General features: G+C 46.9%; 1 protein-coding gene across 2 annotated transcripts in view; it reads left to right on the plus strand.

Moving 5' to 3' along the window:
* Positions 1–15,287, plus strand: part of itpr3 (inositol 1,4,5-trisphosphate receptor, type 3) — a 324,911-nt gene that overhangs the window by 159,285 nt on the left and 150,339 nt on the right. For both annotated transcript variants that reach the window (XM_086011397.1, XM_086011396.1), the window contains exons 8-9: positions 5,391–5,537; positions 6,535–6,630. In XM_086011397.1, coding sequence (XP_085867523.1) covers positions 5,391–5,537; positions 6,535–6,630 — 243 coding nt within the window. The remainder of the gene's footprint in view (positions 1–5,390; positions 5,538–6,534; positions 6,631–15,287) is intronic.

The raw sequence follows: 15,287 nt of genomic DNA on the forward strand, positions 1-15,287 counted from the left end.
TTCCCCCCTATGATTCCAGTCACAATAATGACAGAGCATGAACAATATAATTGTGCATGTAGAAAATACCTAGTGTACTCCCATTGCTTCTGTGTGGGATTTTTGGGGCATTTTCAAATAAATCCTAAATGGTCCAATGTATCTATTTTTGGGTTGGAATTCTGGTGAATTCTTTATTGATTAACCTGTCTAACTGAAAAGGATTAAAGATTTAATTAAAATAGCAAGCCAGGAATTTTATACGAACACAGTAACTGGGGCACTAAAAATAGTTTTCAATGGAATTTGAACCGTCCTGGTTTTTAATTCATTCAGTTCCTGTTCTTAACTTAGTGTATGTTGATATCATCAAAGGCTTAAAACAATTATATCACTCCTCTATTCACTTTTGAGGAGGACAGATTGTAATATAATCTTTGTTGGGCTGGTTTTCCCATTAACTTAGCAATTTACTTAATTGATAATAATTTGGACTTACATCTAACTTGTTTACTTGGTGCACCTTTGATATGAGTACTACTTCTTGTTCACTTGACTTTTTTTGGCACTAAATGGCATAGATAAACACATTTATACACCGTAGCTTGGTACAATTAGGGTGCTGGGAACATGAGAGCAAACCATCTCCCTGCATCACTCTCCTATTTTTACATTTGAAGTCCGCCACCAACCTCTTCAGGGCCATTTGGGTCCAGGAAGGAGGTAGTTATGACTGTTAACATGGTGAGCCATGAGAAATGGGTCCCAGTTGCCACTGAAACAGGGTAGGGCATGTGATTTACATTGGGGAGCACTGTCAACTGCTCAAGACCCGCTCAGCAAGAGCCAACTGTACCACAGTAGTATAATTTAGAGATGTGCTTGTTTGTGAGTGATTTTTTAGAGTTCATGTGTGAAAGTCTTTTTTGTGCACAGAGAATTTATGACAAGAACCTTTGGGTTTTAGAATAACTTGTAATAATGGTCCCAATCATAACTGCGGGGGGAAGATTTAGCGGCCGGGAAACTGGATGGAGGGGTTTCCAATAGGTCCTGCCGAATTTAACGTCCGGACACGATTTAATTTTTTTTGTCTGTTTCGTGGCCACAGCCAGACAGATTAGAAGCTGGGTGGCTGTTGGGTGGGTAGGCCTGCAGCTCCAGGCCGCAGGGTCGGACAGCGTCAGAGGGCAGGACAGCGGGAGGGGAGCTGCCACTGGGAGGTGAGTGGACATCGGGAGAGGGTCGGACACCTGGAGGGGAGCGGACATGGGTGGGGGCGGGGGGATCTGATCGTGGGGTTCCGGTTGAGGGAGGGTTTTCGGCCGATTACAGGGGTCCGATTGGGAAGGGGGGTGGTTTACAGGTTTGCTTCAGGGATTGGAGGGGAAGCATTCCTGCTCCTCCTGGCCCACAAACCATGCTGGAAAGGCACTTACCTGTTCCATCCATCCATTCTCACCTCCCTTCAACTGCTGGGTTTCCCGAGGCACGGGAAACCAGCCGGCCAGCGTAATATTTAAAATGGAGGGAAAACCTCAGGCATGCAGCCTCGTTACAATATTTAAATTTGTGACCCACCTCCGGAGAGCAGGTTAGTCACCTGCCCCCAACCCGCTTCTGATTAAACTGGAAACACATGGGGGTCAATTTTCTGCCAGCCGTCGGGCGGCTTTCCAGGCGGCCGGGGGCAGAAAATCGCCGAAAAAGTGGGTCGCGACCCCCCCCGCCTGATTCCCCGCCCCGTCCAATTTTCGGACCACTGTTTCTCTGCGACCCGCTTCAGTCCCGGCCGCCGCTGGCAGGACTGGTCGTTGGAACACTAATGACCAATTATTGCCTTGTTGAAGTAGATTTTCCGGGGCCGTTGCGAATTTTGGGCTTTCCCCACCTGAAACACGCCTGCGGGGAAACCCGCTGATGAAACCTGGCGTGAAGCTGGCCGGCTTGCTTGCTTGCAGCTGCAGGTCAATCGGAGAAGCTGCGATTTAAAGGGACAGCACTTGTATGTTGAAGGACCTTGTTGTTGCAGGTTTGGGGCTACTTCTTCAAGGCTTAGGCACAGCTGTGGAAGGTTGGAGCCTCACACACTTCTCCAATGCGATCTCCTGGGAAGCCCCTCTCGCCACCCTCACTCAGCGCTTCTTCAGCGGAGGCATCTACGAGAAGCATAGGACGCCTTTTTTTCCTTCCCTTCTTGCCATTAGAGGATCTCCAGCAGCAGAGGCGGCAGCTGCAGAACCAGGAACAGCAGGATCAGCAACAGGAGCACCAGGCTGCTGCTCACTCACCTGAAGCTGCACAGGCCAGAAGGGGCCAGCGCTTGGAAGTGGCTTGAGAGCACCTTGCTGCGCTTTAGGGGGCCATGGGGACCCGTTTCTGCACTGGCAGTCCTACTCAGAAGGACTTCCATGAAGATCTGGTTTCTCTGTTCAACAGATGGCCAACGCTCCTCAAGAGATGTCATTCTCTTATGAACACTCACCATGTTTTCTGTACCCTGGCGAGTTATCTCCTCCATGGAGGTTGCCAACCTTTCCATGGTGATGCGTTCATGCGCCAATGACTCCACAAAGGCTCTGCTCATGGTCGCTATGGACTCCTCCATTTGCTCCACACTCGCAGCGACCCCGGAGACAAAACCTGCCAGAGACTCCTGCATCTGTGCATGGAGATCCAGCACCTCTTCTCTTGCGGATGGACCCAGAGGCAGAGGGTCGACATGCAGCGCAGCTGAGCTGGCAGAGTCCTGCGCCCTCCGACGAGGACTCTCCACTGCTGTCCCTGTCTCCAGAATCTGCTGAGGCTCACTTGTGAGCTGTGAAACACCAGGTGACAACACTACTGTATGTCCCGAAGGTCCCCCCGAGGTGTGTGTGTCTGCGCTGGTGCTGGGTGCGCTTACTTCTGCTGACGCTGCGCCCTCAGAGGTTGGAGCTTCCTCTGAGGAGTCTGGCTGCACAGCCTCTTCCTCCTCCACAGTGAGGACGGGGGCTCTGGATGGTACTGTGGGGGAGTAAAGTAAGGAGTTAGAGATGAATTGCCAAGGTTCTTCTGGTGACTCGTTGTGAGTTGGCATCTGCTGACACCTGCATCCATGCAGCATTGGTCTCAGTGGGAGGCCTCTTCCTCCCTGACCTAGGGAAGAGGACCTCCCTGTGGGCCCTAACCCCATCCAATAATGCCTGCAGTGAAGCCTCGTCGAATTTGGAGGCAGCTTGGGGTCTGGCACTGGCCACAGCTGCTGCAGGCTCCACTGCCATCCTGTATGGTTCGTTTGGAAGCCTTCAGAGGATGCAGTGCTTGCTATGGACCTTGAAAGCACCATGAATGATGACATCATACTGTGGGGATTTCTGACTCGAATTGGACAATTAGCAAAGCTTCCCACATGCTGGGAATTAATTGGCCACTTGAAGGAAAATTGCGTGGAGCTGGCTGACACTTTTTTATGTGTGTCAGAAACCCCACATTCAGGGAAACCCGACCATTTCCCACACAAGCCGAAAATCGGGGCCATGAACTCTAACAATCACTGGAAGCACTCCTGCTCCTCCTAGCTCCTCATTAAGGTGCCTTGAAGAAAAACTTGTACGCCAGTTTCTCTGGAGGCCTCCAGCATTCCCTTTAAGAGCTGCTGGTTAGGCCACTGTAGAGCCTGAAAAACCAGTTAGAGCTTGCGTGCTTCGACTCATTTAAACAAATTTAGCAAACAGGTTCTCCTTTTTAGTATTGAAGTGAGGTCTGCGGCACTCGCCTTAAAAAAAAAAATTAAGTAATCGCCTGAACGCACAAATAAATTGGGCACAGGACGTGGCTCTGATAAATTCGTCATTGTTGCACCCGTTTTATGTCTCTGTCTCAAGTGTTATTTACAACAATGCTGGCAGCTAAACAGAAATCAAATAAAATTTATTAGAATAAGCCAGGTGGTCAGGAGGGAAAGATAACCTGTGACATTGGTAAGTACTATGTAGACAACGCTACTCCAGAGTGCACAGCCCTGCTAGAACGGTATTATTGTCCAGAATTTCTATATAGTATTCTATAATACATGTATATATAAATAAATGGAACAGTAATTCAGCATCATTGATAATGCCCTTGGCCATATGAGTTGCTGTTATTTTCATTAAGATAAAGTTCCTGACAAATAATCTCTCGCCTCTAGCATTCAACCTCTTTCTGTTGCAAACGTCTGTCTTTATCTGATTTGTTGATAGCAGTATGGTCAGTTCCCTTCTGAACTTTCCTCTCTTGTTCCCTCTACGCTGCAACACTGCCATCCTACATGCTGTTTCCACTTCCTACACCCCCACTGTGATGAAACCAAGACTCATAGCTCTAATTATCTCATTCTTTCCCAGATGCTCAAAAGCATGGAACCTCTTAGCCTCGTCCTCCTTCTACAAATTTCAGGTTTTAACAACTTAAACTTGATGTCACTACTCCCTTATTCTTTACTCTTTTAAACGTTAGTGGCATCTTGTACAATGGCCATTGATTGGCCCATCTCCTTGGTTTCTCAGTTTAAAGAAAAATATGTAGCCCAATCACAATGGGCCAGATTTTGCCAGAGCGAGTCATCTCGCGGCGTGCCCCTTAGTTAGACTTACAATTGCACGGTTAGGTTTTAAATGTGTTTGCCCATAAGTTGCTGGAAGTGCGAGCTGATAATGGCACAGCGAGGGCAACAGGGCATCTGGGATCTTGGTGAACAATGTGACAAACAGTCTATCGCCTTAACCAGTGAGATTAAAGGATGGAGAAATAAACAGTGGAAGGACCGAGAAGGAGGTTGAATTAGAGTGGGTGAATTCGCTGTCTAATCAGGTACAGAAAGAGAGGGAAAGAATGATTTAGAGAGAGAAAGGAAAAGTAAGAAAAAAATGTAAAAATTTAAAATTTGACATTTAAAAAATCTCCGAAAGCAAATCACAATCTGAAGGAATGAGACTCCACCCTTATAATTATTTACTTTCTGTGCCAGCGAGGTTGATCGGAAGTCATTCACAATTATCACATCGTTAAAAGGGTACTTACTCTGATATTACTGGACTTAACTTTCTGTGCTGAGTTTAATGAGCAATTAATATGTAAATGGAGCTTCATGAAAATAAGCGCAGGTGCCATTTTAGCTAAGCTAATGGTGGAGCGGCGTAAATCAGTCAGCAACTCGTGGCGATTCGCAATTCATAGGGGTAGCTCTTCCTCGCCACAAGTTGCTGGCCGATTTGTGCATTAATGATGATGTGCATCGTTCGGGCACCGTTATTTTTTCAGCAAAATGTTCTACGTCTTTTTTTTATTTCTTGATAAAAGACCGTGTTGACAGGAGAGAATCACTGTCCTACTCAAACGAATCTGGAGCTTTCTTTTCTTGGATGTGAATATTTTAATCTCCCTTGCAGGGTGATGTGGTACGACTGTTCCATGCAGAGCAAGAGAAGTTTCTCACGTGCGATGAATACAAATCAAAGCTGCATGTATTTCTGCGTACAACACTGCGTCAATCTGCCACCTCGGCAACGAGTTCAAACGCACTCTGGGAGGTTGAGGTAATTTTGAATGTGGGGGAAATGTACCTCTGTGTGTTACATATATTCTACAAACAAAATTATACCCATTATTTTATCTGCAATAATCGTTTGTGATGAAAGCCTGTGTGTGTGTCTTCACTCACATTTGGATTAATTAAAAAATAAATTTCCACAAAAAGAATCACCTAGATTCGACTCTGCCTAGCATGCCAGGAAGGAATTAGAATCAAGGTCAAATGGCGCACTTAGAAAAACAAATGCCCTGGGACCTTTTCTGCCCTGAACCAGCCCTAACTAGCTGCAATTCACTTTCAATGACATGAAATATCAGTGCAGAATGAGTGAAATTCATGTGCTGCTGGGATTTACTCCAGACAGACTACTATTACCTCGAGGGACATTTTTGAGTGACACCTGTTTCTGTGGGCACTGACAACAACTGAAGGCAAAGGAATTCCTTCTGCACTTGTAACAACCGAACTGTGCTATTTTGTAATAATACAGGCCATAGGGGTGAAATGCAGGGGTGTTTGAGATAAATAACCCATCAGAAACAGAAACAAAAGGGCAATTTTTTTTTTTTTTTTTTTTTAAACATGAAGTGCTTATTATGATGCCTAATTATCAGTTGCAGAACTAAATTCTGCTGGCTTTCATTGGGGTAAAAGAGAGTGCGTATTCAGTAATTCAACAGACAATAGATTCTTTAGCAAGCGCATGTGAATTTGAGATCTGTGCTCCTGCTAGCTTGGAAAACTTCCCTGTTTACCCGTGGGTCAGGGTCAATCTTTTCTGCCAGGTGGGAGGACAGTGGCTGTCATTTCCTTATCCATTCCCTGCTCTTACCATGCAGACCAAACAAAATGTATTGCAGCAAGGATAACCTTAGACATATGGGGACTTCTGTTGCACATTAACTTGTGACTTGCTTCCTACTGTAGACTATGTACAATCTATGTAACAATCACCAACTTCCTATTGTTTATAATAATGACCTATCTCTCTTTTCTTATAGGTTGTCCACCATGACCCCTGCAGAGGAGGTGCTGGCCATTGGAACAGCCTCTACAGGTTCAAACACTTGGCTACAGGCCATTACCTGGCTGCTGAGGTGTGATTATCATTTTTACTTTAAAGACTAATGCTACTCTGGAGAGAGAAATATAAAGTAATATTCCTAAAACTGTTAAAGGTTTTTAAAAAATTGGAAACTATCTACAGACTGAGAATCCAAAAGCAGTCTTTTGGAGATCTGCCATACTCGATTCCCTGCTTGGTTGACCTATCTGATGGATACGCCTCCCGGTAGCTACCATTATTGTGAATGAAGTTTGGCATCCTTGACATGCTGGCTGTTAATCTCAGTGTAATGAAAACATTATGGGTGAAAGATTGGGTTGCTTTGCGCTGAAATTCAGTGGGAGGTTAGTGGCGGCAGTCGCCGGTAGCGCACTCCTGGCGCTGTGCCTCCGGCGATGACATCATCGCAGTGCGCAGTGCCCCGCTCGCGCCCCCAGACCTACCGCTGGACGCTATGTCTGACAGGCTCAGGGTGCCGTGTTTGCGGCCATGACAGCACAAATTAAAGGGCAGGTGCCGGGTGGCCATTTTTTGGGGCCGCCTGTCAGTACCTGACCCCTTTTGCCTGCTCATGCTGGGTGCCAGCAAAAGGAGTGCTGGGCTGACTGATCGCGGTGGTCCAGCAGGACCCTGGTGCGCGCTGCGCTAGGCTTCTCCCCTTTAATCAGGGGAGGGAGACCTGTAGTACCGGGACGCCACGTGCCAACACGCATGGCGCTGTTGCATGTAGTGCTGCAATATTCAATGGTAGCACCCCAAGAAGGAAGGGGAGAGCTTCCAGTAGCGCCCCGCCTCCTGCTTGGGACGCTACCACTCAATTTCCGGCCTGAAAAATTTAGCGCCCCCTCGGCTGATTTTCCCAGGTAGCATCCCGAGAGGGAGGAGGGGCGCTGCTGGAAGCACGTCGTGCCGCGATACTGCAGGCCTTCCTCCCCTTATTAAAGGGGAGGGGCCTGGCGCAGCACATCCCGGCGCCCAGCTGGGCTGCCAGGGATCGGGAGTGCCGGCAAACGAGCCCGGCACTCGAGGAGTGCTGGGCTCACGGAGAGCAGCCTGCACCCCGCGGGGGGGCTTCACGGGGGCCGGGGACAGCAACGGGGGCAGGTGCTGGCAGGTGGCCAGTAACAAAAATGGCTGCCCGCCACATCCCCTTTAACTAGCGCTGCCCCGGCCGCAGGTAGGCCCCCCTGACCCCGCCGGACATAGGGTCCGGTGGTAAGTCGGGGGGCGCCACCCAATGTTACAGCTGCGGCATGAGTGGGGTGCTGCGCACAGCGGTGACGTTAAGGCTGGCGGCGCGGCGCTAACGGTTAGCGCCGCCACTAACGTCCTGCTGAATTTCGCGGGCGGCGTTAGTGGCACCGCGCCCAGGCGCTAGTTAATTTCCGCCCCGTTAGCGCAAATCAACCGAATTTAGCCCCCAATATTTCTAAAAAGGCTGGAGATGTACTTAACGGATATGTTAAGAGGTGAAAATCTCAGCATACTGGATCGTTGTGAAGTTGCTTTTGAGCTAGTAAAACTGAAAATTTCTCTAAAGAAGACATGACACTTTTGAAATGATCTTTGAGGGTATGGCTTAAGTTGTAAGCAGTGTCCCCTCTTTCAAGTGATACTTCTGTTCCATGATACCACTGATACTTTTAATAGGATCAAGGACACTGAACAAAACATGCGCAAAGTATATAAACAAGGCTTTAGAGGAACGAAAGATTGTTTGTACTAATGCATAATCGGTAGGTAACAGAAGCCTCCATAGAGGTGCAACTTGTACATTGGATCCCAGAAGTTTTGCAAACCGTTCAGGGTGGCAGATCAATGGCATGGTGCCAGTTTTGTCCACTGTTTTGGACTTGCTTTGTCTGGAATTGTGGGGACAGGATTATTGGAATAATTTGGGTGGACACCCCACTGCTGTGGAGGCATTTGTCCCACAGTAAGCCCTTAACAGGCTACGGGGGAAAGGTTAAAAAATTAACTTAGGTCCCACAGGGGTCCAAGGGTAGCATGTCAAAGATAATCAGTCCCTTTGGGAAGCATTACCTTTGTTGAATCACACCTGTGGGCTTCTTCTGTGCCCCCAATGGAACCCAAGGCTGCTCTCTCAGTAGGCATGAGAACTGCTGGGCGGAAGAGAGATGCAACAAACGGAATTCTCAATGAAGTCCAGGATACCACCGAGATACACCCCTGAAATGCTGTTGGGAAGTAAGAGGGGTGGGTAGAAGATGCTAGACCACTCTCTCCACCCCCCCCCCCGCCTCCCTTGCCCCAGTCAGTATTTTCAGGGTATGTTAAATGGGGTGGAAACCCAGTAAGTCCGTGTTCCACCCTAAATTCTGACCACCATCACAGCTTTTGCTGAATTCCACCTCCCCAGGAGCCAGAATTTCTTGGCTTGGATTTCATTAAGTGTGTTTTCTCATCAGTGTACCTGAGACCCATCTGATGCAGTTAAAATAGGCTTGTTTATTAGTCTGTCAAGAACCTGCTTAGCTGAGCTTTCACTTCACTACATTTTACTTAAAGGAGTAAAGATTTTTCCATGGTGTTGAAAGCATTCTTTTTATGCTTATATCATTTGTAAAATCAATGTTATATAGTCACCATTCCTTTTCTCTCTTCTGTCCTCTTCCTGCCCCCAAAGTTAAAAGCCAGGTGGCGGTAAAGCCACAGACCAATTTTTTGTCATAAATATAAAAGTTAGAAGTGGCGGGTTCAGGCAGAACCATCTCATCACACCTAAGAGATATGTGACCAAGGAAAACCATTGCAAAAAATGTTAGAGGGTTCAAGAGCCAATTGGGTGTGTTTCTGGAGAACTGGTAATAGAGAAATAAGGCGAGAAGGTAAAGTCTGCATAAGGTCATACACTGCTTCTTATTTCTTGAAAACCACATTGTAGACATCGGCAGGATAATTTTGTTGAATACTTCATGTGTTAATGGACTGGTCATATCGTGTAACAGAGGGAGAGAGGAACAATATGTGAGCTATAGGCTTTTGAGAGCTCTGTATCCGTGATAGGGGTACAACTTTAAGGAGTTATATAAAATGTCAATGACAAAGGCAAGGCAGGAGAGCTTTAAGGTATCATTGACCTTAATTGCCTTTAATCAGGAATGACTCCCAGCCTGTAAAGATAAAGGGTAGGGAAAGAGTTCAGTTGAAGAGAGGAATTTGGAGAGGAAGTAATTGAGAATGAGAAGGTGTATGCTGGAAAGGAATCCCTCTTAGTGCTTTGTTCATCGCTACACTGAAAGACACAACTGCCGCAGCTGAATAAACCTGACTTGTTTTAATCATTAAACTCTGGTCTCCATGCCTAATGGACCACTGGGTCCTGGGCCTGCTTCAACTTGTTACACATGGAAGTATTTATTTGCCTGTTGAACATTATTTCATTGTGTTTGTGCATCGATGAATTGTGTACTTTGATTAAATCCCTTTATTGGTGCTATGTTTTTCAGAGTTTTTCCATAAGGTTCAAAGCATTCCTTTTTCTCACGTCATTTGCATTGATCTTAATCTCAGTAATCCACTTGTCTCACTGATGTGCAGTTTTGGCAGGAGCACAATAAGATAAACTTGATTTTCTTTATTACTTGTAATATGATATTCAGTGTGATTCTGTTTCCTGGATGATTAAGGCAGTCTAATTGAAGTGATCTGAGAAGAGGTGATATTTGGAACATATAGCAAAACATTTCTCAATAACAAGGTCTCAATTAAAGGATTTACAAAGTATAATGGAGGGAATGGGAATGCCTTTATGCTGCTCTCATGGAATGATGTTGCATCTCTCTTCCACCCAGCAGTTCTCATGCTTACTGAGCGAGCAGCCTTGGGTTCCATTGTGGGCACAGAAGATCCATGCTCAGTGTTCCCAATGTAGCAAGTTCTCAATCTCCAGCTTGCTGCATTCATAAAAGTTCCATATTATGAAGGGAAAATCAGAACTGAATGACCTAGGTGACCCTTGGGTTTCTACAAGTGGCTTATTCTAGAGAAGCACTGGCAGAGGACCATGCATGGTGAGGGGAGGAATGCAGGGGGAAGATACATGTGGAAAGACTTGTGTGGCAACTATGGAAATGCAAATGAATTGAGTTCACACACGCCTCCATTCACTCTCTCCTTAAGAAGCACCACTCATGGGGGATTAATTAGTGAGCATGAGAGGAGTGCAAGAGTAACCTACAAAGCACGAGTGGCCAGGAACAGTTGGGGATGGATGATGAAGAGCCACTGGAAGGAGAGCCAGGTGTCTGTCATCGGCTGAGGAACCTCAGAGCCCAGATCACAGGGCATTTAGAAGGAAGATGCCTGTGAAGCACTAAAAATATGTACAGGCACTTGGGACAGTATCCTAGACTGTGCTGCAGATGGTGACTCAGTTGAAGGGGTCTTCAATCAAACCTGCAGCACATGACAATTCCAGAACAGCCAACTTGCACCATCCCCCAACAGAGGACCTAATGGCAGTCATACCTACTGGCATGGAAACTGTGACTACTGCTATAGATGCCTTGGGTGGTAGGAGCGGACAGGACTGTCTCTGCTGGCGTTAAGTAGAATGTGGCTGGAATATAGACAAGTATCTCTCAGGACTTCAGTGATTTGATTGGTACAATTTGGGCAGCTGTTTTGCTATTCAGTGGCCAACCACAGCCAAGGTCCAGTACTAATGACCTGGTATGTGTGTGGATGGGTGCCAAATGCCTCCTGGCTTCCCTATGTTTTCCATACTCATTCATTCTCTTCTTCCTCTAAATAGCACACATACAAGGGAATCCCTAATGGCTACGGTCTCTCAGGACAGTACCTCATATGTGCCCTACTGCCAACCCCTTCAGATGCCTGCAGAAACTAATGAGGGCCTGGCTTCTCTTGCAGAAGTGGCTGAGACACAGCACCTAGCAGGTCTTGTTTGGCCTCAGCTGCCCTGTGATGAGGACCACACCAGTACCTAAAGGCTTCTTTGTGCCCTCCTAACACTGAGGCAAAAAGTAGAAGATTAGGACTGAAAGAGCACACCATTGCAGTCACCAAGGAGAAACATGGTGGAACAAAAAGAGTAGGAAGATGAACAGGTCATTTTTTAGTTAAAAATCCATATGCGATTTGCAGACTGCTTTTTGGCTAGGTGGGCAAATGCCTTGGAGAATGCTACAGAAATGATAAACATGAAATGTGAGAGCCAGATCACCAAATAAGAACAATTTGGTGTTTTTGAAAAGGGGTAACAGGAGAACAGAACTATTGTAGCAGTGGCCGCAAGTAATAGTTAGGAAAAGCTGTTCCAATTAGCTCCCTGTAGACATCTTACAGCCAGCAGAGGGTTCTCCTGTGCAACATCTTCCGACTGTTGACTCACAGCTATCCTCTAGTCTTGTATTCCTTCCTCCTCCTCCTCGTCCAGGGTATGCACTGGGAGTCCACCTTGAAGAGCAAAGTTGTACAGCGTGCAGCACACCACCATGTTTCCAGACACCCTGGCTGGACTGTACTGCAGAGCTGTACCTGGCACCTGAAGTGCGCCTTCAGAGTACTAGGTGGCTGCTCTATAATGATTCTGGTGGCACCATGAACCTTGTTACATTGAAGCTCACCAAGGCTCCGAGGGAACTGAATTGGGGTTATCAGTCACTGCTGCAGAGGGTAGCTCTGATCTCCAAGGAATGAAAGAAAGAAGGAACTTGCACTTCTATAGCGCCTTTCACGACCTCTGGACATTCCAAAGCACTGTACAGCTAATTAAGATACATTTTGAAGTGTAGTCACTATTGTAATGTAGGGAAATGCGGCAGCCAGTTTTGCGCACAGCAAGGTTCCACAAATAGCAATGAGATAAATAACCAGGTAATCTGTCCTAGTGATGTTGGTTAATGGATAAATATTGGCCAAGACATCAGAAGAACTCCCCTGCTCTTTTTCAAATAGTGCCATGGGATTTTTTATGTCCACCTGACAGTGCAGACAAAGCCTTGGTTTAACATCTCGTCCGAAAGAGAGCACCTGTGACAGTGCAGCACTCCTTCAGTACTGCACTGACGTGCCAGTCCAAATTATGTGCTGAAGTCTCTGGAGTGGGGCTTGAACTTAAACTTTGTAATTCAAAAGTAAGTGCGCTACCATTGAGTCACAGAGCCATCCAAACACTTGCTTTTCAGCTGCAAACACTGATGGCATGGTGGACGGCCTCAAACTTAAAGAACTGTGGCATTTCTGAATAGCAAGCATTAACAGGCATTATTTGACGTTTGTGATCACTTACCATGCATTTATCAACTGAAACCTTTTCCTGGTGAGGAAGTTGTTTAGACTGTTGGGAAGAGGAATGTATGGTGCAATCAATGACACCTTGCACCTTGGGGAATCCTACCACACAGTAAAACTGCATGGCTTTCTCACGCTGATGAGAAATGTCCATATGGAATCAAATCAAATCAAATCAACTTTTATTGTCATTGTTAGTGCACAAGTGCAGTACAACGAAATGTAGGCTTGCGGCTCCCGAGAGTGTACATTTAGATTAAGACATTTAAACATTCAACATACATTTGGCTTGTAATACATTAACATAAACATAACCATAATAAAGTGCATTGGCAGATGTGCAGGCTTTAGAGTTTATTTGTGGAGTTCAGTAGGATGACAGCCCTGGGAAAGAAGCTGTTCCTAAATCTGGTCGTACGGGTGCGAATGCATCTGTAGCGTCTCCCAGATGGCAGGAGGGCGAACAGACTGTGGCTGGGGTGGGTAGGGTCTTTGATGATGGACCGTGACCTCCGTAAACCGCGTTTCTGGTATATGTGCTCTATGGTCGGTAGCCGGGTGCCGGTAATGCGTTGGGCAGTTTTGACTACCCGCTGCAGGGCTTTCCGGTCATAGTAGCTACAGCTGCCATACCATACTGTGATACAGTTCGTCAGGATGCTCTCTATTGTGCAGCGGTAAAAGTTAGAGAGGATCAGGGGTGACAGGTTACATCCCTTCAGCCTCCTTAGGAAATATAGGTGCTGCTGGGCCTTCTTCACCAGAGAGGAGGTATTGAGGGACCAGGAGAGGTCTTCCGTGATGTGGACTCCGAGGAACTTAAAGCTGTCCACCCTTTCCACCACAGCCCCATTGATGTGGATGGGGGTGTGACTTCCGCCTTTAGACTTCCTGAAGTCCACAATGATTTCTTTGGTTTTCTTGGTGTTAAGGGCCAGGTTGTTATCGGCGCACCACTTCACGAGATGCTGGACCTCCTCCCTGTAGGCTGACTCATCGTTGTTGGTGATCTGGCCTACTACCGTGGTATCATCCGCAAACTTGATGATGGTGTTCGAACCATGAACAGCCACACAGTCGTGGGTGAAGAGGGAGTAGAGGAGGGGGCTCAGCACACATCCTTGTGGGGCCCCCGTGTTCAGGGTCAGGGGGGGGGAGGTGTGGTTACCTAATTTGACAGACTGGGGTCTGTTTGTTAGGAAGTCCAGGGTCCAGTTGGGAAGGTGTTATACTTGTCAGCTCCAACAAGCAATGTAACTTTTTGTATGCATCTGTGTACAGCCAAATGGCTGATTGGTACGAATGTTTCCAGATGCAACCTTAAATGACCCTGTGACATAGAAGCTTAGGGCCGTGGTAACCTATTATGGTGCCTCTGGTAGGGATGGGCTCCAGATGTGGTATAGCCTCAGGAGTGCTGTGCACGCAGATGGAGAGCAGCACCTTGGTCTGTAGATATTGGTGTGAGGGTACCTGAGAGTGGGTGCCACATTCCACCTGTGGTGCCCAATTAGCCTGGCCTCCCTGTATTCCTCTTTTTCATCAAAATCACACAGAGGGGACTTCCTAGTGGATACACCATTACATCCTCTGTTGAATGTTTCAGGGTAATAAAAGGAAGCCTCAGAAAATTAGGCTTTGATGAAAAGAAACAAAACAAATCCAAACTATCATTGAGAAGCAAATTTAGAATGATTTAAAGGTCCTATAAAATGTTCTTTTTAAATTCACTTCTGCCTGTCAGCAGCTGCCTAGCGATTCTGCCTGTTATATACCAGCCCTGGTAGCAATGGGAGGCAGTTCACATACAGCTGCCAGTGTTTGGGTGGGTCCCGCTAGCCACTGATCCAATTTCCAGTGGATAATCTTTATGGGCTTTAGGGGGCAGCTGAACGGGACTTGGTGCGAGATAGGACACGGGTAGCTGAGTTTTGGATGACCACGTTTACGTAGGGTAGAATGTAGGAGGCCAGCCAGGAGTGCGTTGGAATGGTCAAGTCTAGGGGTAACAAAGGCATGGATGAAGGTTTCAGCAGCAGATGAGCTGAGGCAGGGCCGGAGACGGGCGATGTTAGAGGTGGAAATAGGTGATCTTAGTTATGCCGCGGATATGTGGTTGGAAGCTAATTTCAGGGTCAAATATGACACCAAGGTTGCGAACAATGTGGTTCAGCCTCAGACAGATGCTCGGGAGAGGGCTGGAGTCAGTGGCTAGGGAACGGAGTTGGTGGCGGGGACCAAAGACAATGGCTTCGGTCTTCCCAATATTTAATTGGAGAAAATTTCTGCTCATCGGACAAGCAGTCTGACAATTTAGAGACCGTGGAGGGATCGAAAGAAGTGCTGCTGAGGTAGAGCTGGGTGTCGTCAGCGTACATGTGGAACCCAATGCTGTGTTTTAAGATGATG

Source organism: Somniosus microcephalus, chromosome 18 (assembly GCF_052327205.1).
Source record: "Somniosus microcephalus isolate GS21.2 chromosome 18, FLI_Smic_1.0, whole genome shotgun sequence".
NCBI classification, from domain to species: Eukaryota; Metazoa; Chordata; class Chondrichthyes; order Squaliformes; family Somniosidae; genus Somniosus; species Somniosus microcephalus.